At 64.1% G+C, this 20,517-nt stretch overlaps 1 protein-coding gene across 1 annotated transcript; it reads left to right on the top strand.

Annotated features, from left to right (window-relative positions):
* Window positions 1-36: 36 nt before the first annotated feature.
* On the top strand, window positions 37-19,363 carry FER1L5 (fer-1 like family member 5). Its single transcript, XM_065659443.1, is given in 51 exon segments — window positions 37-121; window positions 266-321; window positions 411-502; window positions 585-693; window positions 776-928; window positions 1,007-1,135; window positions 1,213-1,275; window positions 1,356-1,406; window positions 1,480-1,510; window positions 1,590-1,705; window positions 1,791-1,902; window positions 2,664-2,752; window positions 2,832-2,900; window positions 3,013-3,056; window positions 3,286-3,362; window positions 3,442-3,530; window positions 3,611-3,724; window positions 3,813-3,990; window positions 4,057-4,181; window positions 4,275-4,366; window positions 5,445-5,787; window positions 6,266-6,421; window positions 6,969-7,151; window positions 7,236-7,390; window positions 7,477-7,591; window positions 7,669-7,771; window positions 7,849-8,012; window positions 8,557-8,733; window positions 9,799-9,913; window positions 9,997-10,074; window positions 10,147-10,328; window positions 10,398-10,545; window positions 10,548-10,738; window positions 11,423-11,572; window positions 11,648-11,798; window positions 12,492-12,517; window positions 12,606-12,647; window positions 12,715-12,936; window positions 13,556-13,687; window positions 13,769-13,924; window positions 14,001-14,092; window positions 14,595-14,765; window positions 15,138-15,286; window positions 15,370-15,509; window positions 16,073-16,161; window positions 16,264-16,359; window positions 16,431-16,572; window positions 16,658-16,757; window positions 18,294-18,496; window positions 18,571-18,680; window positions 19,034-19,363. Coding segments are annotated over 51 exon segments (6,480 nt in total). The 3' UTR covers window positions 19,359-19,363.
* Window positions 19,364-20,517: the final 1,154 nt, after the last annotated feature.

The following is a 20,517-nucleotide window of genomic DNA, read 5'->3' as shown; positions in this document are numbered from 1 at the left end:
GCAGCTCAGTGGCATCGCGGCACTGGGGATGTGGCCATGCTGCGGCTGCTGGTGGCCAATGCCTTCATCCCCGGGGCCACCGGCTCCGGGCCTGGCGTACACGTGTCTGCCCGCTTCAGAGGTACCGCTGGGGACAAGGGGGGAACACCCCATGGTGGCATCACCCATCCTGGTGCACCGGGGTGGCATCATGGGGCCAGCCATCCCTGGGGACAGCACCCATGTCCCCCCCCTTGATGTGCCACCACCGTGTTCCCCCTCCCAGGCGTCCCCAGGAGCACCCGGGTGGTGCCAGAGGAGCACAGCCCCACATGGAACGAGGTGAGGTGCCCCCCGGGGGGGCCGCGGTGGCACGGGGACGCTAATGTCACCCCACTGAGCCCTTGCCACCTCTGTCCCTCCCACCATAGACACTGGCATGGCCACTGGGTGCGCGTCCCCTGCGCCCCAAGGACAGCCTGAGCCTGCGTCTGCGGCACTGGGGCCAGCCGGCACCCCGGGGGTGAGTAGCACCCATGGGTGGGCACCCTGGGGGGACCATCCATCGTGTGGGCACCCTCACCTTGTCCCCTCTGTCCCCGCAGGGACCTGGGTGCCTCCACGGTGTCACTGGACCAGTTGGTGGCCAGCCCCGAGCTGCCGCTGTCCCTAAGCCAAGTCCCGCTGCTGGACCCCAAGGGGCAGCCCACAGGGGTGAGCACCCACCGATGCACCCCCCCAGCAGCACCCCGGGGTGCCACCAGCACGGTCTGGGGTGCCACCCGTCCTTTTGCAGTGCACCATCACCCTTCGCTGCTCCTACGTCCCCCGCGGCAAGGCTGGAGATGCCACGGTCCCCGTGCAACGATGGGTGCCACCACCAACAGTGTCACCAGTGCCACCCATGCACCCCAGCAACCCCCCGGCAGGGAGTAAAGAGGAGTTCCAGGTACGGCACCCAGGGGTGCAGTGGTACCCAGAGGTGACATCGCACCCAGCAACCACCGTGTCACCGCCTGTCCCATAGGTACGGGTGAAGGTCATCGAGGGCCACCAGCTCCAGGGCAATAACATCAAGCCGGTGGTGACGGTCTTCATCGGCCAGCACCGCTTCAGGACCAGGATCCGTGTTGGGAATGACCCCTACTACAACGAGGTGACACTGGGGAGGGGACATAGGGATGTGCTGCTGTCCCCTCGCTCCACCCTCACCCCTTTGCGCCTGTTTTCCAGGTGTTTTGCCAAAGTTTCCACCAGACACCGGAGCAGCTGCTGATGGAGCCCATCCGCATCCAGGTCCGGGATGGGATTGGTGGCACCAAAGGGGATGGGGACATTGGGGTGGCCCTGATGCCATGTCCCCTCTCCTGTCACAGGTGCTGGACTCCAAAGCCATCCGCTCCAAAGCCATCATCGGCGTCTTCCAGGTGAGGACGTGACTTGGGAATGGGGCATCCCCCCATGGTTCAGCCGCCCTCACCCCCTTTGCCATCCCCACAGCTGGACGTCGGCACCATCTACCACGCACCAGGTAGGTGGGAGGGTTGGGGTGACGGCAGGGTGACACCGAGGTGGCAGCAGGGTGACAACGGGGCCTCCCATCATCCCAGGACACAGCTTGAGCTGGAAGTGGCTGAGCCTGCAGGATCCCCGGCGCCCTGATGCCGGCTGCCGCGGGTACCTCCGTGTGAGCATGGCCGTGCTCCGTGCCGGAGAGCCGGTGCAGGTGAGCCCCTCATCCCCCAAACACCCCATGGATACTGGGGGGGGGGGGGGGGGGGATCCCCATTGCCCCATGTCCATCCCATAAGGAGCAGGAGGAGCCGGAGGGAGACAAGGATGTGGAGGCCAATCTGCTGCAGCCACCGCCGTGCGCTGCCACGCTGCAGCTCCGCATCTACCACGCTGAGGACCTGCCCCTGGGTGGGTCTGGGGGGGATCTGGGGGCCTGGGGGCTTTGGGGAGGGTTTGAGAGGGGTTGGGAGCGTTTTGGGTTGGTTTAGGGGAATTTTGGGGTGGGTTCGGGTGGGTTTGGGGAGGGTTTAGGAGGGGGTCGAGTGGGTTTGGGGAGGGTTTGGGGTTGGGTTTGGGTGGGTTTGGGGAAGGTTTTGGGGGTGGTTTTGGTTGGTTTTGGGTTGGTTTTGAAGGCGGTTTGGGGTAAGTTTTGGGTGGGTTTTGGGGGGCTTTGGGGGGTTTTGAATTAAATTTGGGTTGGTTTTGGGAGGGTTTTGAGTGGGTTTTGGGTTGGTTTTGAGGCGGTATTGGTTGTTTCGGGTGGGTTTTGGGTTGGTTTTGGAGGCACTTTTGGTTGGGTTTGGCTAGGTTTTGGGTTGGTTTGGGGGTGGGTTGATTGGTTTTGAGTGGGTTTTGGGTTGGGATTTGGGAGGGTTGGTTGGTTTGGGGTTCATTTTGGGTTGGTTTTGGGTTGTTTGGGGGGGGTTGGCTGGTTTTGGGTTGGTTTGGGGTTCATTTTGGGTTGGTTTTGGGTTGTTTGGGGGGGGTTGGTTGGTTTTGGGTTGGTTTTGGGTTGGTTTTGGGTTGGTTTTGGGTTGGTTGGGGGGGGTTGGCTGGTTTTGGGTTGGTTTTGGGTTGGTTTTGGGTTGGTTTTGGGGGGTTTTGGGGGGGTTGGGGGAGGTTGGATCTTGGGCACCCTCCATTGCCAACCTCTCCCCATCCCGGTGCAGCGGAGCCATCCCTGCAGTGCCTCCCCTCGGTCGGAGGCAAGAAGAGCTTCGTGGCGGCTGCGGTGCGGGCCGGCTTTGCGGGCAGGACGGTGGGTGCGAGGCCCGGGGCTGGGGGGGGGGGGGAGGCCCGATGCCGCGGTGAGGGGCTCATGGCTCTGCCCAACGCAGCTCCGCACCCAAGTGATGCCCCCAGGCCCCAACCCGGTGTGGAACGAGGTCTTCTTCTTCCCACTGCGGGTGAGGTTCCTCCTACACCCCCAATGCAGGGGTACCCCCAAAAGGGACCCCAAAAAGTGGGGGGCTCCCACATTTCAACACCCCCCCCTCCTGCTTTTGTGTCTTGCCAAAGCTGCCCCCCATCTGTGATGAGATCCAGTTGGCCATCCTCAGCGGGTAAGTGGGGGAACCTCTACTTTTGGGCCACCCCCCCGGTTTTGGATTACCCCCCATTTTAGGGGGACCCTCCCCAATTTTAGGGGAACCCCATTTTGGGGGGGGAACCCCATTTTTTGGGGCATCCCCTTGGTTTTTGGGCACCTCCCCAGGTTTTGGGGACCCCCTTTTTTGGGGGGAACACCCTGTTTATAGGGGAGCCCCCATCCCTTTCACTGCCCACCCATAGGCCCCGCAGCAGCAAGGTCCTGGGCACCGCCACCCTCCACCTCTCCCACATCTCCTCTGCCGGTGCTGAGCTTGAGGGTGAGCAGGGTGCACCCATGGGGGGGGGGGGGGGGCAGCACCCAAACCCCCCCTTTTAAACCCCCGTTTTTCACCCCAGAGGGGACCCCTGGCTTCTTACCCTGCTTCGGACCCTGCTTCCTCCCCTTCTATGGTCCCCGGGCGGATGCTGCCAGGACATCCAGCACTGTGAGCATTGGCAAGGTGGGGACAGCACCCATTTGGAGGGGGGGGCACAACACCCAGCCACCCCCACCCTTCTTTTACAGGACACCAACGTGGCTTATCGGGGCCGGGTGCTGCTGGAGATCAGCACCCGCATGGGGACCCCGGATGGGCACCAGCGCGGCACCATTAACGCGGAGGACATCATCCGGGTGCAGGTGGGTGATGCCATCCCCGGGGTCTTTCTGCCTTATTTTTAAGGGAATTTGACCATTTTTGGGTGTTTTCACCCCTTTTCTGCCCCAGTCTCACTTACCCCGCCACCGGTTCGGGCTCTGCGGGGTCTTCTACTCGGCCACCATGGTACCAGCGGGCCCTGAGCTCCTGCGCTTCGAGCTCAGCCTGGGCAACCACGGGGACACGGGCGATGTCACCTGCAAGCCGGCCGCCTCCGTCACCCCGCACGGTTGTCCCGTCTTTGATGGTGAGCAGGGAGCAGGGTGGGATGGGATGCGCATCCCATGGGATGCTCAGCGCCCTCTGGATGCAGGCAACCGCTACCACTACCTGCCATGGTACGGGGACAAGCCGGTGGCGGCCGTCACCTCGGCTTGGGAGGATGCTGCTCACCGTTGGGATGCCCTAAACCTCCTGCGTGCCGTGTGCCAGCGGCTGGTGAGCACCCATGGGTGATGGGGGGGGGGGTGACCCCCGTCTCCACACACACACATTCCCGGTTTGGAATGGTTATGGGGGGAATCGCAATAGGAGAAGAACGTGGGGGAGCTCCGGAGAGCCCATGGGGACACCGAGGGGGACATCGGCAGGAGGCTGCTGCGGGAGCTGGCGCAGGACTGCAGGTCAATGGGGGAACATGGGGGTCACAAAGAGGGGGGGACACCCCTGTTTGGGATGGGGAGATTGGTGTTTGGGGGGAGGAATGGGGTATACGGGGGGGGAAATGAGGAATTTTAGAGGAAAACGGGACTTTAGGGGTGAAAATGGGACAACGGATGGGAAAATTGGGTGTTGGTGGGGGGGAATGGGTATTTGGGTGGGAAATAAGGAATTCTAGAGGACAACGGGGCAATGGAGGGGAAATAGGGCATTTGGGGAAGGAAAATGGGGTATTTTGGGGAAAACTGAGGTATTGGAAGGAACAATGAGGCACTTTTGAGGACAGTGGGATCTTGAGGGTGAAAATGTGGGGGGGAAATGGGATAATGGAAGGGAAAATTGGGTATGGGGTAGGGGAAAAGGGGGCATTTGGGCTGGAAACAGCGTAACTGGGAGGAAAGCTGGATTTTGGGAGGAAATGTGGCATTTGGGAAGGAAATGGGACACTTTGGGGGAAATAGGGGATTTGGGAGGGAAATGGGGCATTTTGGGGGACAGCAGGAATTTTGTGCAGTTGAATTGCATCTGGAGGGGGAAATGGGGCATTTTGGGGTGGAATTCAGCATTTTTTAGGGAAAACAGGGCAACTGGAGGGCATTTGGGGAAGGAGCTGTATTCTGAGGGGGAAATGAGGTGGTGAACTGTATTTTTAGGGGAAACGGGGTATTTTGGGGGCAGAAACTCTATTTTGAGGGGGAAACAGGAGTTTGGGGTGTGGGAATGAAGCATTTGGGGGGGAACAGAGCAACTGGAGTGGAAAACAGGGCATTTTGGGGGCAAACCCGGGTATTTTGGGGGCTGGAAATGTATTTTGAGGGGGAAACAAAGAGTTTATGGGGAAAACAAGGCAACTGCAGTGTAAAACGGGGCATTTTGGGAGTAAACTGGGGGATTTGCAGGTGAGAATATTTTAAAGGGGAAATGGGGTATTTTGGGGGGCAGGCGCAGTATTTTGGAGAGGTGGCAATGAAGCGGTTTTGGGGTAAAATGGGGCAATTTTGGACCAAACCGGGGCGCTTTGGGTGGGGGATGTGTTTGCAGGCGGGTGCTGCCGCGGCTGGAGGCTCAGCCCACCCCGACAGCCCTGGACACCCATCTCCGTGCCGCACGGCTCCACTTGCTGCGGCGCGTGGCGGCGGCGGCGGTGATGCCCCCGCGGGCCGGATGGGCCTCGCTGCTGCCCATGGCTGAGGCCTGGCTGCGGAGCATGGGAGCGCTGGCTGTGGAGGTGAGGATATGGGGGGAGATGGGGCTCATCGCCGTGATGAGCTGTGGCCGGTCTCAGCCTGCTGCAATGGCTGTGGAGGTGAGGATATGGGGGGAGATGGGGCTCGTCGCCGTGATGAGCTGTGGCCGGTCTCAGCCTGCTGCAATGGCTGTGGAGGTGAGGATATGTAGGCTGCCAGGCCTCATCGCTGTGATGAGCCCACAGGCCAGATGGGCCACTCTGCAATGGCTGTGGAGGTGAGGGCATGGGGGCAGCCAGGGCTCATCGCTGTGATGAGCTGTGGCCGGTCTCAGCCTCCTGCGATGGCTGTGGAGGTGAGGACATGGGGGCAGCCAGGGCTCATTGCTGTGATGAGCTGTGGCCGGTCTCAGCCTGCTGCAATGGCTGTGGAGGTGAGGATAAGGGGGGGAGCCGGGGCTCATCACTGTGATGAGCTGTGGCTGGTCTCAGCCTGCTGCAATGGCTGTGGAGGTGAGGATAAGGGGGGGAGCCAGGGCTTATTGCTGCGACGAGCTGTGGTCAGTCTCAGCCTGCTGCGATGGCTGTGGAGGTGAGGACATGGGGGCAGCCAGGGCTCATCGCTGTGATGAGCTGCGGCCGGTCTCAGCCCACCGCTGTGTCTCGATCCCCACAGCCGCAGGCCGCTGTCCCCGATGTGCTGCTGTGGATGCTGCGGGGCGAGCGGCGCGTGGCCTGTGCCCGCATCCCCGCACCTGACATCATGTTCTCCCGGAGCGGCCCCGGCGCCTGCGGCAGGTTCTGCGGGAGGCTCCAGACGCTGTTCCTGATGGTAGGAACGCCACGGCCCCTCCGTGCCGCCTCTGTGTCCTGTCTGTGTCCCCTCCACCTCCCTGCTGTGTCCTGTCCGTGCCCTCTCCATGTCCCCTCTGTGTCCCTTCCATGTCTGCTCCATGTCCCCTCTGTGCCATTCTATGTCTCCTCTGCTCCCCTCCAGGTTCCCTCTCTGTCACATCCATGTCCCTTCTGTTCTCCTCCATGTCCCCTCTCCAGATCCTCTCCATGTCCCATCCACATCCTCTTCATTTCTGCTCCATGTCCCTCTGTGTCCCCTCTATGTCTACCCCATGTCCCCTTTGTGCCCCAATACATCCCCTTCATGTCCCTTCTGTTCCACTCCGTGTCTCCTCTCCGTGTCCCCTTCCACATCCCCTCCATGTCTGCTCCATGTCCCATCTGTGTCCCCTCTACATCTTCCCCATGTCCCCTCCCATGTCCCCTGTGTCCACTCCATGTCCCCTCCATATCCCCCAATGTCCCCTCTGCATCCCTCCCTATCCCCTCCACATCCCCTTTTTGTCCCCTCTATGTCCCTTTAGACCTTCTCCACAGCCCCCCCCTATGTCCCCCCTATGTCCCCCTGCCCTCACCCGCCCCATGGTGCGCAGGGCTCCGGGGACCTCCATGCCCAGCTCCGGCTGCGGCTGTGGCTGGGGCCGGTGGCCGACAGCGGGGACCTGCCCCGGCTCATCGAGGGCTCCCTGCGCATCTACGCCGAGACCGTGAGTGCCGGGGGGGGGGACACACAAGGAACCCCCCGCCCAGGGTGCCCCCAGCTCCCCTCACCCGTGCTCCCCCCTCCCCAGTATGAGAACCAGACCAAGCTCTGGGGCAAGTGGGGGCCCCGCGGGCTCACGGGCTTCTCCGACGGCGCGGGCAGAGCCGGGCTTCCGCGGCACCGCATCCGGCCCCCCAGGGGCTGGCGCTGGGATGGACCCTGGACCGTGGAGCCCCAGCGCCGGTGAGTCCATGGGCGGGTGCTGACACCCGGGGACCTCAGCGAGGGTGATGCCACCGCCGTTGTCCCCTTGTGCCCCCCTGCCCCAGGCTGCTGCTGGACACAGAGGCCAACGTGGGCGAGGTGCTGGAGGAGGTCTATGAGCACGAGAGCCGGGGGCCTGGTGGGGACTGGGGACCGGCCACAGTGGCCAGCACGGATGCTGTGAGTGGGTGACAGCGTGGGGACAGCAGGGGGGTGACACGAGTGCGTCAGGGCTCAGCTCCAGCCTGGCTTTGCAGAGCGGTGTGGAGGTGCCGCCCAAGGAGGAGGTGCTGTGTCCCCAGGGGTGGCACATCAGCGACGGCTGGAGGGTGGACGTGATGGGCGCCGTGGATGAGGCCGGTGAGTGGTGACCCCATAGGGTACCCCGGGCGGGGAGGTGGTGGTGATGGTGATGATGGTGACTCCGGGTGCCGCAGGTTGGGAGTACGGGGCGAGCGTGGCCCCCGGCAGCCCCCCGGCAGCCTGGCACCCCACGGAGAAGACCTACCACACGCACCGGCGCCGGCGCTGGCTGCGCACCCGCCGCAGGGACCCCGGCGCACAGGGACCGGACCAGGATGTGGCCACCTTCCTGCAGCTGGTCCGGGCCATGGGGACAGGGACGGGGATGAGGTGGTGGGGATGGGGGTGGCAGTGACAGAGGGGACAGTGATGGGGTGGCAGGGTGGGGGTGACATGAATTGGGGTGGCAGGGATGGGCATAACAGGGATGTGGTGGCAGGGATGGGGTGGCAGGGTGGGGGTGACATGAATTGGGGTGGCAGGGATGGGCATAACAGGGATGTGGTGGCAGGGATGGGGTGGCAGGGTGGGGGTGACATGAATTGGGGTGGCAGGGATGGGCATAACAGGGATGTGGTGGCAGGGATGAGGGTGGCAGGTGGGGGTGACAGGGACAGAAGGGACAGGGATGAGGGTGGCACAATGGGGATAACAGGGATGTGGTGCAGGGACGGGGTGGCGGGATTGGGTGGCAGGACCATGCCTTCACCCACCCACCAGTGCGATGGTGAGAGCAGCCCTGTACATCCCCTTGTGCCTGTTGTCCGTGCGCCGCCCTGTCCCCATCCGACGCTGTCCTCTTGCCACCCTGTTTCCTGCCCCCCGTGCCCGTGTCCCCGCAGCACAGAACCGAGCCTGCGGCCGGCTCCGAGGCCTGGGAGTACGGATCCTTATGGAGCAGCCGCTTCCACCTGCAGCCGCGGGCGGGCGACGTTTGCCGGCGGCGCTGCTGGCACCGGCACATGGTGCCCGTGCAGCCCCCGCCCGTGGCGCCCCTCTTCCTCCTCGAGGGGTCCCCGGTACGGGACGGGGCACAGGGGGGCAGCTGGGGGCCAGGGGGTGGAGGGATGGGGGGACAGGGATGAAGGGATGGAGGATGGATGAGGGATGCAGGGACAGAGGGATGGAGGGAGGAAGGAAGGGAGAGAGGGATGGAGGGATGGATGAGGGATGCAGGGACAGAGGGATGGAGGGAGGAAGGAAGGGAGAGAGGGATGGAGGGATGGATGAGGGATGCAGGGACAGAGGGATGGAGGGATGGATGAGGGATGCAGGGACAGAGGGATGGAGGGAGGGAGGAAGGGAGAGAGGGATGGAGGGATGGATGAGGGATGCAGGGACAGAGGGATGGAGGGAGGGAGGAAGGGAGAGAGGGATGGAGGGATGGATGAGGGATGCAGGGACAGAGGGATGGAGGGAGGAAAGAAGGGAGAGAGGGATGGAGGGATGGATGAGGGAAGCAGGGACAGAGGGATGGAGGGAGGAAAGAAGGGAGAGAGGGATGGAGGGATGGATGAGGGAAGCAGGGACAGAGGGATGGAGGGAGGAAGGAAGGGAGAGAGGGATGGAGGGATGGATGAGGGATGCAGGGACAGAGGGATGGAGGGATAGGGGGATGGAGGGAAGGAGGAAGGGAGAGAGGGATCGAAGGATGGAGGGACAAATCGATGGAGGGATGGAATGATGCAGGGACAGGGATGAAGAAGGGTTGGAGGGGCAGAGGGATCGAGGGATGGATGAGGGAGAGAGACAGAAGGATGGAGGGATGGTGGGGAGGGAGGAATGCAGGAAAGAGGGATGGAGGGACAAAGAGATTAAGGGGTAGAAGGACAGAGAGATGGGGGGATGGAGGGAGGGACAAAAGGATGGAGGGATGGATGAGGGATGCAGTGACAGAGGGGATGGAGGGATGGATGAGGGATGTAGTGACAGAGGGATGGATGAGGGACAGAGATGGAGTGGCGTGGAGATGGAGCAGTCCTGGGGCAACAGGACATGGGGCAGCGGGACGCGGGTCTGGGTGACAGCAGGTCCATAGGGACCCCGCACCCCACATCCCACCCCACACCCTGCATCCCCCGCAGGGCACGGGGGACACGGCCGGGGAGGAGGAGCCGGCTGCAGCGGAGCGGAGGACACGGGGCTTGTTCCAGCCCGCCCCGAAGCAGCCGCTGCCCCTCATCCTCTGCACCTTCCAGCGTGAGCCCCGGGGGCACGGGGGGGACCGGGACAGCCCGGGGGGGGGTCTCAGGCCCCTCTGCCAGCTCCTGCCTCTTCCACAGGACCCAACTTCTTCCAGCTCCGCTGCTACATCTTCCAGGCGCTGGAGCTGTCGCCCCACGGCACCAAGTCCACTGCAGGTGGGACCCCCCCATCCCCTGGTGCCCAGCCCGGGGGGCACCCACGGCGCTGACGGTGTCTCTGTCACCCAGACCCCGTCGCCCACGTCTCCTTCGTGTACGTCAGCCAGAGCACACGGGTGCTGCCCCGCACCCTGGACCCGCTTTGGGACCAGACGCTGCTTTTCCACCGGGTGCTGCTCTATGGGGACCCCCGGGGTGTCCAGGATGAGCCCCCCGCTGTAGTGGTGGAAGTGTTCGACCAGGCTGGAGGGGTATGGTACCCATGGTTGGGGGGCAGCCACGGGTGCAGGGAGCACCCATGCCCAAGCGATGCCTTGCAGGGCGCTGGTGATTTCCTGGGGAGGAGCGTGTGCACCCCAGATGTTTGGCTGGATGTGGGGCGCCGGCGGCCCCCCCGGCTCCAGCGTCACCCACTGCGGGGCTCCGGGGGACCCGTCGGGGAGCTGCTGGCTGCCTTTGAGCTGCTGCACGACACCGAGGTGAGGGGCTGCAGGCGGTGGTTGGGGGGGGTGCACCAAGGTGATGGGTCCCATCGGCATCGTGGTGTCCTCACCCCCGGCAGGATGGGGCCCTGGCGCAGGTCAGCTCCCCCCCTTGGAGGCAGGGGGTCTTCAGTATCCCTGTCGGTGTGCGGCCACTGCTGAGGCCGGTGGCGCTGGAGGTGAGAGGCAGGGACAGGGATGAAGAAGGGGATGGGATGGGGTCAAGGGTGGCTGGGAATAAGGACATGGATTGGTACAAGGTTGAGGACAGGATGGAGAAGGTCTGGGATGGGGAACAGGGTGGGAACAAGATAGGAAAAGGGACAGCAATGCAATGGGGGATGGGATGGGAAGGGGGATGGAGGTAGGATGAGAATGTGGTTCAAGATGGTGATTGGGAGTAGAACAGGCTGGGGACAGGGGCAGGATGAAGGTTCTGGGGCAGGGGACAAAGACAGGGATGAGGACACGGATAAAGGCAGAATGGACAAGGTCTGGGATGGGGAACGGGGTGGGAACAGGAATGGGGAAAGGGATGAAGAAGTGGATGGGGATAAGGACAGGGAGAGGGGTGGCTGCAGACAGGACGTGGGTTGGAACAGGGATGAAGACAGGATGGACAACGTCTGGGATGGGGAATGGGGTGGGAACAGGGATGTGACATGGTGTGGACAGGAATGGGACAGGGATGGGGACAGAGACGAAGGTCCTGGGGATGGGGACAAGGACAGGGATGAAGCCGGAGCCAGGCACAGAGGGATGAAGACAAGAGAAGGACGGGGCCGAGCCAGGCACAAGGATGGGGCCGGTACCCGCGGTGACGGGGGGGTGACAGCGCCGGTGTCCGTCCCCCCCCCCTCCAGGTGCTGGCGTGGGGGCTGCGGGGGCTTCGCGGGAGCGTGCGCGCCCCCAGCCTGGAGGTGCAGTGCGGGGGCCGGGTGCTGCGGACCCCCCCCATCGCCGACCCCGCCTCCAACCCCAACTTCCCCATCAACGCCTTCCTGCTGGCCCTGGTGAGCGCGGCGAGGGGGGGGCCGCACCCCCGGCGCTGCCGCGGGCAGCGGGGCTGACGCTGAGCCTGCCCGCAGACGCTGCCCCTGGAGGAGGAGCTGATGCCGCCCGTGCGGCTGCGGGTGCTGGACGTGAGGGACTTCGGGTACCGGCCCGAGGTGGGGCAGACCTGCGTGCGGGGGCTGGGGCAGCACCGCGGGCAGCCCCCCGGCCCCCGGCCCGGCGCCGGTACGGCTCTGCACAGCCCTGCCCCGTTCCTGCTCTGCCCCAGCCCACCCCATCCCATCCCTGCCCTGCCCTGTCCCATCCACCCCAACCCATCCCCACCTCATCCCATGGCTCCTGTATGGCTCTGCACAGCCCTACTGCCTCCCTCTCCCGTCCCATCCATCCACCACATCCATCCCACCACATCACATCACATCCCACCCCATCCCATCTATCACACCCCATCCCATCCCATTCCATCTCATTCCACACCATCCATCCCATTCCATCCCATTCTAATCCATCCAACCCATCCATTCTATTCCAGTCCATCAATCCCATTCCACCCCATTCCACCCCATCCATCCCATTCTACTTCATCCATTCCATCTCATTCCGTGCCATCCATCCCATTCCAATCCATCCAACCTATCCATTCTATTCCAGCCCATCCATCCCATTCCATCCCATTCCACCCCATCCATCCCATCCCATCCTACTCCCTCCAACCCATGCGTTCTATTCCAGCCCATCCATCCCATTCCATCCCATCCTACTCCCTCCAACCCATCCATCCTCTCCCATCCCACCCCTGCCTCATCCCAATCATCACATCCATCCCACCCTATTCTGCCCCATCCCTCCCCATCCTGCCCCATCCCTGCTCCACACTCCCATCTCCGCAATGATTATTCACCTCTCTGCTCCCCACAGCCGCTCCTCGGGGCAGGATAAGTTGGGTGAGTCCCCGGATCCATGGCACCCCTGGACACCGGGGGCCCATGCCCGTGCCTCAGTTTCCCTGAGCAACCCCCTTTGCTGCTGCAGCTACTGCCCGGGATCATCAGCAAGACGAAGGCTGAGGAGAAGGTGGGCACAGGGATTGGGACACCGGGGACACCCTGTCCCTGTCCCCACCTCACCCCGCTCCCCGCAGGCAGAGGAGGGTGAAGGGGAGGAGGAGGATGACTGGTGGAGCAAGTTCTATGCGGCCCTGGGGGACAAGGCAAAGAGCCGGCGGGGGACAAGCAGGGACAGACTGAAGGTGGGGCAGAGCCCGGGCGCTGGAGCGGGGGACAGGGATGGAGATGGGGTGGGATGGGATGGGACAGGGGTGGTTGGGGACAAGGACACAGATGGGGAGAGGGATGAAGATCCGGTAAGGATGAGGTGAGGGATGGGAACAGGATGAAGAGGGCAACGATATCCTTGGGACGGGACAGGGATGGGGACAAGTGCAGGGATGGAGATTGGGATGGGAACAGGTTGGGGACAGGGACAGTGATGAAAAAGAAGTGGGATGGGAACAGGGACAGGGCTGAAGATGAGATGAGGACAAGGACAGGGATGAAGATGGGATGGGGACAAGGATAAGGAAGGGTATGGAATGGGGTGGGGTGGGATGAAGCACCAGAATGGGGCTGGGGACAGGAAGAGAGCAGGAATGAGAATGAGGATGGGAATGGGGATGAGAATGTAGATGGGGATGTGGATGGGAATGGGGATGTTGATGGGGACAGGAATGGGGACTGGGATGAGGATGGGAATGGGGATGGAGATGAGAATGTGGACGGGAATGGGGATGTTGATGGGGACTGGGATGGCGATGTGGATGGGGACTGGGACAAGGATGGGGACGAGGATGGGGACGAGGACGAGAATGGGGACGAGGACGGGGACGGGGACGAGGACGGGGATGGGGACGAGGACGGGGACGGGGACGGGGACGGGGACGGGGACGGGGACGGGGACGCGGACGAGGACAGTCCCGGCCGCAGATCTACAGCTGCGAGCTGGAGGCGGTGCCGGAGTTCGAGGGGCTGCAGGATTTCTGCCGCTCCTTCCCGCTGTTCCCGCCGGGAGCAGCCGCCGCGGGGGGGGAGGACCCGCAGCCGGTGGCCGAGTTCAAGGTGGGTGCGAGCCCCCCCCCCCCATAGGGCCCCGGTGCTGGGTCCGGGGCACCCCTCGGTGCTACGGCCGGCGCCTCGCAGGGGCTCTTCCACCTGTACCCCCTGCCCGAGGACCCCGCGCAGCCGCCGCCGCCGCGCCGCTTCCAGGACCTGCCCCGCAGCCAGCCCCAGCGCTGCCTCGTGAGGGTCTACGTGGTGCGGGCCTTCGATCTCCCCCCCCGCGACAGGAACGGGCTGGTACGGGCACCCCCGGGCGCTGGGATGGGCCCCGCTCCCCCCCCCGTGTCGCCCTGAGCATCCCCTCCTGCTGCAGTGTGACCCCTACGTCCGCGTGTCCCTGGGAGCCGAGACGCTGGGGCAGCGGGACCAGTACGTGCCCAACACCCTGGAGCCCGTGTTCGGGAGGTACGGACGGGGCGGGTGGCATCGGGCTGGGGGCGCTGGGAATGAGAGGAGGTGCCCAGGGGGGCTGTTGGCCCCCATCCCCATGTCTCTGTGTCAGTTTGGCCCTGTGGCACCAGGTGCCCATTCCCTATGGCAGAAGGTGCTCAATTACTCTGCCACCAGGTCTCCATTCCCCGTGCTGTCAAGTCCCATTCCCCATGCCAGCCGGTCTCCATGCCAGCACGTCCCCATTCCGCATGCCACCAGGACCTCCTTCCCCACACCAGCAGGTCCCCATGCCACCAGATCCCCATTCCCTATGCTGGTGAGTCCTTGTGCCACCAGGTCTCCATTCCCCACACCGGCAGGTCCCCACTGCCCCACTGCCCATGCTGCAGGGTCTCCCTGCCACCAAGTCCTGATGCAACCAAGTCCCTGTGCCAGAAGTCCCCATTCCTACAGGTCCCCAATCCCCATGCCAGCGGGTGCCAGCCCCAGCACTGGTTGTCACCCCCACTGCCAGGCTGTTCGAGCTGATGGGCACCATCCCGCTGGAGAAGGACCTGCGGGTCTCGCTGCTGGACTATGACCTGGTGCCACCCGACCAGGAGATCGGCACCACCACCATCGACCTGGAGAACCGGCTCCTCTCCCGCTTCCGCGCCCACTGCGGGCTGCCCGCGCTCTACTGCACGTGGGTGACACATCCGGAGGGTGGTCCTGGGCCTGGGAATGGGCAGGAGGGGAGATTGGGGTGGGATCTTGGGCTGTTCTTCACTTGATAGCGGTGGGGCACTGGAATGGGTTGAATGGAGAAGCTGTGGCTGCCCCATCCCTGGCAGTGCTCAAGGCCAGGTTGGGCACAGGGGCTTGGAGCAAGCTGCTCCAGTGGAAGGGTCCCTGCCCGTGGCAAGGGATGGAGCTGGATGACCCTTAAGGTCCTTTCCAACCCAACCCATTCCATGGTTCTACGATGAGGATGGGAACAAGGCGGTGAAGTTGCGGCAGGTACATGGAACCGGCACAAGCTGAGCGGTGACTCCGCGTTGTCCCAATGCCCCCGCAGCGCCGGCCCCGGGTGCTGGAGGGACCAGCTCCCCCCCAGCCAGGCACTGGAGCACTTCGCCCGCACCCAGGGGCTGCCGGCACCCGAGTTCAACGCCGAGGGCACCGCGGTCACTTTCGGGGACCACAGCTTCCACCTCAGCCACTTCGGTGGGTGCTGGGGCTGGGGTGGGGGGGGGGGGGGGGATTGTGTGGGGCTGGCCCCTGCCCGTGGTGACGGCTCAGCCCCGCAGAGAGCGGCCCCCCCCAGCACCAGCACCCCGGGGTGCCCCGCGAGCGCCTGGCCCTGCACGTGCTCCGCGCCTGCCACCTCGTCCCCGAGCACCTCGAGACACGCACCCTGTACAGCAGCACCCAGCCCGGGCTGGAGCAGGTGGGGAGGGGGTGATGGAGACCCTTGGGGGGACAGGGAGGGACACCGGGGTGACGGGACCTTGGGGTGTAAGGGGGTGCCAGGGGGATGATGGGGACCTCATGGTGATGGGGCCTTGGGTACAAGAGGATGTCAAGGTGACAACATGGATCTTGGGGTGACGGGGGCCTTGAGTAAAAGGGATGCCAGGGAGACAATGGAGACTTTGGGGTGAGGGGACCTTGGGGTATAAGGGGATGCTAGGGGTACAATAGGGAACCTTAGGGTGATGGGGACCCCAGGGCAGGGGGGATGCCAAGGGGTGATGGGGACCCCAGGGCAGGGAGGGATGCTGGAAGGGGGTGATGTGGACAGTGGGATGAGGACATGGCCAGGGTGGGACCCTGGGGTATGAAAGGATGCTAGGGCTTGGGGACATTGGGGTGACAGGGAGCCCAGTGCAGGGGGGATGCCAACGGGATGATGCCGGGGGGTAAAAGAGGCCCCAGGGCACCCAGAGGTGCTGTGTGTCGGTGGGGGGGACACACTGGGGTGCCGCTCCCAGCCCCCCCCACCCCGTGCAGGGCAAGGTGCAGATGTGGGTCGATGTGTTCCCCATCAACCTCGGCCCCCCGGGGCCCCCCGTCGACATCACCCCCCGCAAGCCGCAGAGGTGAGAGCCCCCCCCACAACCCCCCCCAGCGCCCCATGGACGGGACGGGGCCACCCCGGGGGGGGTGAAGGTGACGCCTCCTTGTCCCCGTCCCCCCCCCAGGTACGAGCTGCGCTGCGTGGTCTGGAACACGCGGGACGTGGACCCGGGGGACACGAACGTGCTGGGGCAGCCCATGAGCGATATCTACATCACGGGGTGAGCCGAGCGCACGGCGGGGGCCGGGGCAGCGGCCGGGAGCGGCCGAGCCAAGCGCCCTGTGCCCGCAGGTGGCTGGCCGGGCTGGAGGGGCAGCGGCAGAGGACGGACGTGCATTACCGCTCGCTGGACGGGGCCGGCGCCTTCAACTGGCGCTTTGTGTTCCCCTTCGAGTACCTGGCGGCCGAGCAGCGCTGCGTGCTGCCCACCAAGGTGAGGAGCGGGTTGGGGGGGGGACACACGGGACACACACACCGGGGGGCCCTCGTGTGACCCCCGGGCACCCCCGCCACGACAGAAGCATTTCTGGAGCCTGGACGAGACGGTGCTGAAGGTGCCCCCGAAGCTCATCCTGCAGGTGTGGGACAACGACAAGTTCTCGGCTGATGATTTTCTAGGTGAGAGCCAGCTCCTGGCCCGTGTTTCCTGGGGACACTCACGGGTGGTGGGGAGCACCTGCAGGTGGTGGGGAGCATGCACAAGTGATGGGGAGCACCTGCAGGTGATGGGGAGCATCCATAAGGGATGGGGAGCACCTGCAAGTGATGGGGAGCATCCATAAGGGATGGGGAGCACCTGCAAGTGATGGGGAGCATCCATAAGGGATGGGGAGCACCTACAAGTGATGGGGAGCATCCATAAGGGATGGGGAGCACCTGCAAGTGATGGGGAGCATCCATAAGGGATGGGGAGCACCTGCAAGTGATGGGGAGCATCCATAAGGGATGGGGAGCACCTACAAGTGATGGGGAGCATCCATAAGGGATGGGGATCATCCACAAGTGGTGGGGAGCACCTACAAGTGGTGGGGAGCATGCACAAGTGATGGGGAGCACCTGCAAGTGATGGGGAGCATCTATAAGGGATGGGGAGCACCTACAAGTGATGGGGAGCATCCATAAGGGATGGGGAGCACCTACAAGTGATGGGGAGCATCCATAAGGGATGGGGAGCACCTACAAGTGATGGGGAGCATCCATAAGGGATGGGGAGCACCTACAAGTGATGGGGAGCATCCATAAGGGATGGGGAGCACCTACAAGTGATGGGGAGCACCCATAAGGGATGGGGATCATCCACAAGTGGCGGGGAGCACCTACAAGTGATGGGAGCATCCATGGGTAATGGAGAGCACCTACAAGTGGTGAGGAGCATCCACAAGGTTCTAGGGAGCACCCATAAGGTGACAGAGAGCACCCACGAGTGATAAGGAGCACCCACGAGGTGATGCGCAGCACCCATGGGTGATGGGGAGCACCCACAAGGTTAGAGGGAACATCCACAATGTTACCGGCAGCACACATGGGTGATACGAACAAGGTGATAGGGAGCATCCACCAGTGATAGGGAACACCTGTGTGGTGACAGGGAGCACCCACAAGTGATGGGGAGCACCCACGGATATCAGGGAGCACCCATGAGTAATAGGGAGTACTCACAAGGTGATGGGGAGCACCCATGGGTGACAGGAGCACCCACAACTGATGGGAAGCACCCACTAGTGCTGCGGAGCATCCATAAGTGAAGGGCAGCACCCACAGGTGAGGGCAGCACCCATGGGTGAGAGGAGCATGACAACTGATGGGATGTGCCCACCAGTGATGGGGAGCACCCATAAGTGAAGGGCAGCACCCACAGGGGATGGCAGCACCCACTAGTGATGGGAGCACCCACAATTGATGGGAAGCACCTGCTAGTGATGGAGAGCATCCATAAGTGAAGGGCAGCACCCATGGGTGATGGGAGCACCCACAGCTGATGGGGAGCACTTGTTAGCGATGAGGAGCACCCATAAGTGAAGGGCAGCACCCACGGGTGACAGCAGCACCCACAGCTGATGGGGAGCACCAGTGATGAGGAGCACCCACAAGTGAAGGGCAGCACCCATGGGTGACGGCCGCCCCGTCGCTGAGCCGCCGCCCTCCCTTCCCCAGGAGCGCTGGAGCTGGACCTGACGCGGCTGCCCCGGCCCGCGCCGCACGCCCGGACCTGCACCCTGCCGGGCACCCCCCGGAGCCGCTGGCCCTGGCCCAGGCGGGGGCCGCGCACCCCTCCCTGCGTGTCCCTGTTCCGGCAGCGGCAGGCCCGGGGCTGGTGGCCCTGCGCGGCGGACAAGGGCGGCGAGCGCCGGCTCTCGGTGAGTGCGGGGCCGCGGGGCTGCGGGGCTGCGGGGCTGCGGCCGCAGCTCATCCCCCCCCCCCCCCAATGCAGGGGAAGCTGGAGCTGAGCCTGGAGCTGCTGACGGCGAAGGAGGCGGAGGAGCGGCCGGCAGGGAGGGCCCGGGAGGAGCCCAACATGTACCCAACGCTGCGGCCGCCAGTGTGAGCGAGCGGGGAGCCGGGGGCGCGGAACCAACCGGGCTGGGAAACGGCTTCAGGGTCACCCGGGCCAGCCCTGCCCCACGGCACTGAGGGGGGGCGAGCACTTGCAGGGCCGGTGCCTGCAGCCCTGCCCTGGGCAGCCTGTTCCAATGCTGAGCACCCTCTGGGGCAGGAATTGTTCCTCAGCTCCATCTAAACCTGCCCTGGGGCAGCTTGAGGCCATTTCCCCTTGTCCCATCCCTTGTTCCTTGGGAGCAGAGCCCAGCCCCTCCTGGCTCCATCCTCCTGTCAGGCACTTGTAGGGAGCCATCAGGTCCCCCCTGAGCCTTCTCTTCTCCATCTGAACCCCCCAGGTCCCTCGGCCGTTCCCCATCACCGCTGTGCTCCAGGCCCTGCACCAGCTCCATTCCCTTCTCTGGCCCCGCTCCAGCCCCTCAATGTCTCTCTTGCAGTGAGGGGCTCAGAGCTGAGCACAGGGTTCGAGGTGCAGCCTCACCAGTGCCCGGTGCAGGGGCACAATCCCTGCCCTGGCCCTGCTGCCGCACCGGGGCTGCTCCAGGCCAGGATGCTGGGGGCTGCCTGGGCACAAGCTGCTCATGCTCAGCTCCATCCATCAGCACCCCCAGCCCCTTCCCCAGCAGCCCCTTCCCCAAGCCATGCGTTGCAGGGGGTGTCTGAGCTGGGTGTCCCCGCAGGCGGCCCGACTGGTCCTTCCTGTGGGTGCAGGCGCCGCTGCGCACCCTGCGCCATGGGCTGTGGCGGCAGCACCGCGGCTGCATCAGCCTGGGCCTGGCGCTGGTGCTGCTCTTTGCGCTGCTCCTCACCTTCGTCTACGCCGCCCCGGTGAGCACAGGGGGCTCAGCCACCCCCTTACCCCCATCACCACCCATTGAGTCCCACCTGAGCTCCTCCTGTCTCTCCCCCCAGGGTTATTTGGCCATGAAGCTGGTAAACCCGTTCCAGGGCTTGCACATCGGTGGTGGTGGTGGTGGCAGCAAGCACCCTGCGACCGGTGCTGAGCAGCACAAGGGTGGTGCTCACAAACCCTGATGTGCCCCCCTGCGATGGCAGCATCGGTGCCACCGCTTCAATAAAGCCACATCCAGCAACAGGCAAAGCATCGTCCCCAGTGCATTGAGCTGGTGGGGGGGGAAAGGAGCTGCTCCAGCTTGGAGAGCGCAACGGCACTGGGGTGCAACCCCCAACTTGCTATGGTACCCGACAGCACGGCTCTGGGGAGGGAACGCTGCATCCAAGGGGACATGAGCCCATTGTGTTATTGACTGCCTGGGGCTGGAAGGGACCTTAAAGCTCATCCAGCTCCAACCCCTGCCACGGGCAGGGACCCCTTCCACGGGAGCAGCTTGCTCCAAGCCCCTGTGTCCAACCTGGCCTTGAGCACTGCCAGGGATGGGGCAGCCACAGCTTCTCTGGGCACCCTGTGCCAGCGCCTCAGCACCCTCACAGGGAAGAGCTTCTGCCTAAGAGCTCAGCTCAGTCTCCCCTCGGGCAGGTTCAAGCCATTCCCCTTGGCCTGGCCCTACAGGCCCTTGTCCCAAGCCCCTCTCCAGGTTTCCTGCAGCCCCTTTAGGCACTGGAGCTGCTCTCAGGTTTCCCCTTCAGGAGCCTTCTCTTGTCCAGGCTGCCCCAGCCCAGCTCTCTCAGCCTGGCTCCAGAGCAGAGCTGCTCCAGCCCTCGCAGCAGCTCCGTGGCCTCCTCTGGCCTCACTCCAGCAGCTCCAGGTCCCTCTTGGGCTGCTGCCCCAGAGCTGGATCAGGGCTGCAGGGGGGGGGGTCTCCCCAAAACAGAGCAGAGGGGCAGGATCCCCACCCTGAGC

The sequence above is a fragment of the Lathamus discolor genome, chromosome 22, assembly GCF_037157495.1.
Source record: "Lathamus discolor isolate bLatDis1 chromosome 22, bLatDis1.hap1, whole genome shotgun sequence".
Taxonomy (NCBI): domain Eukaryota; kingdom Metazoa; phylum Chordata; class Aves; order Psittaciformes; family Psittacidae; genus Lathamus; species Lathamus discolor.
This window is presented reverse-complemented; position numbering and strand designations above follow the sequence as displayed.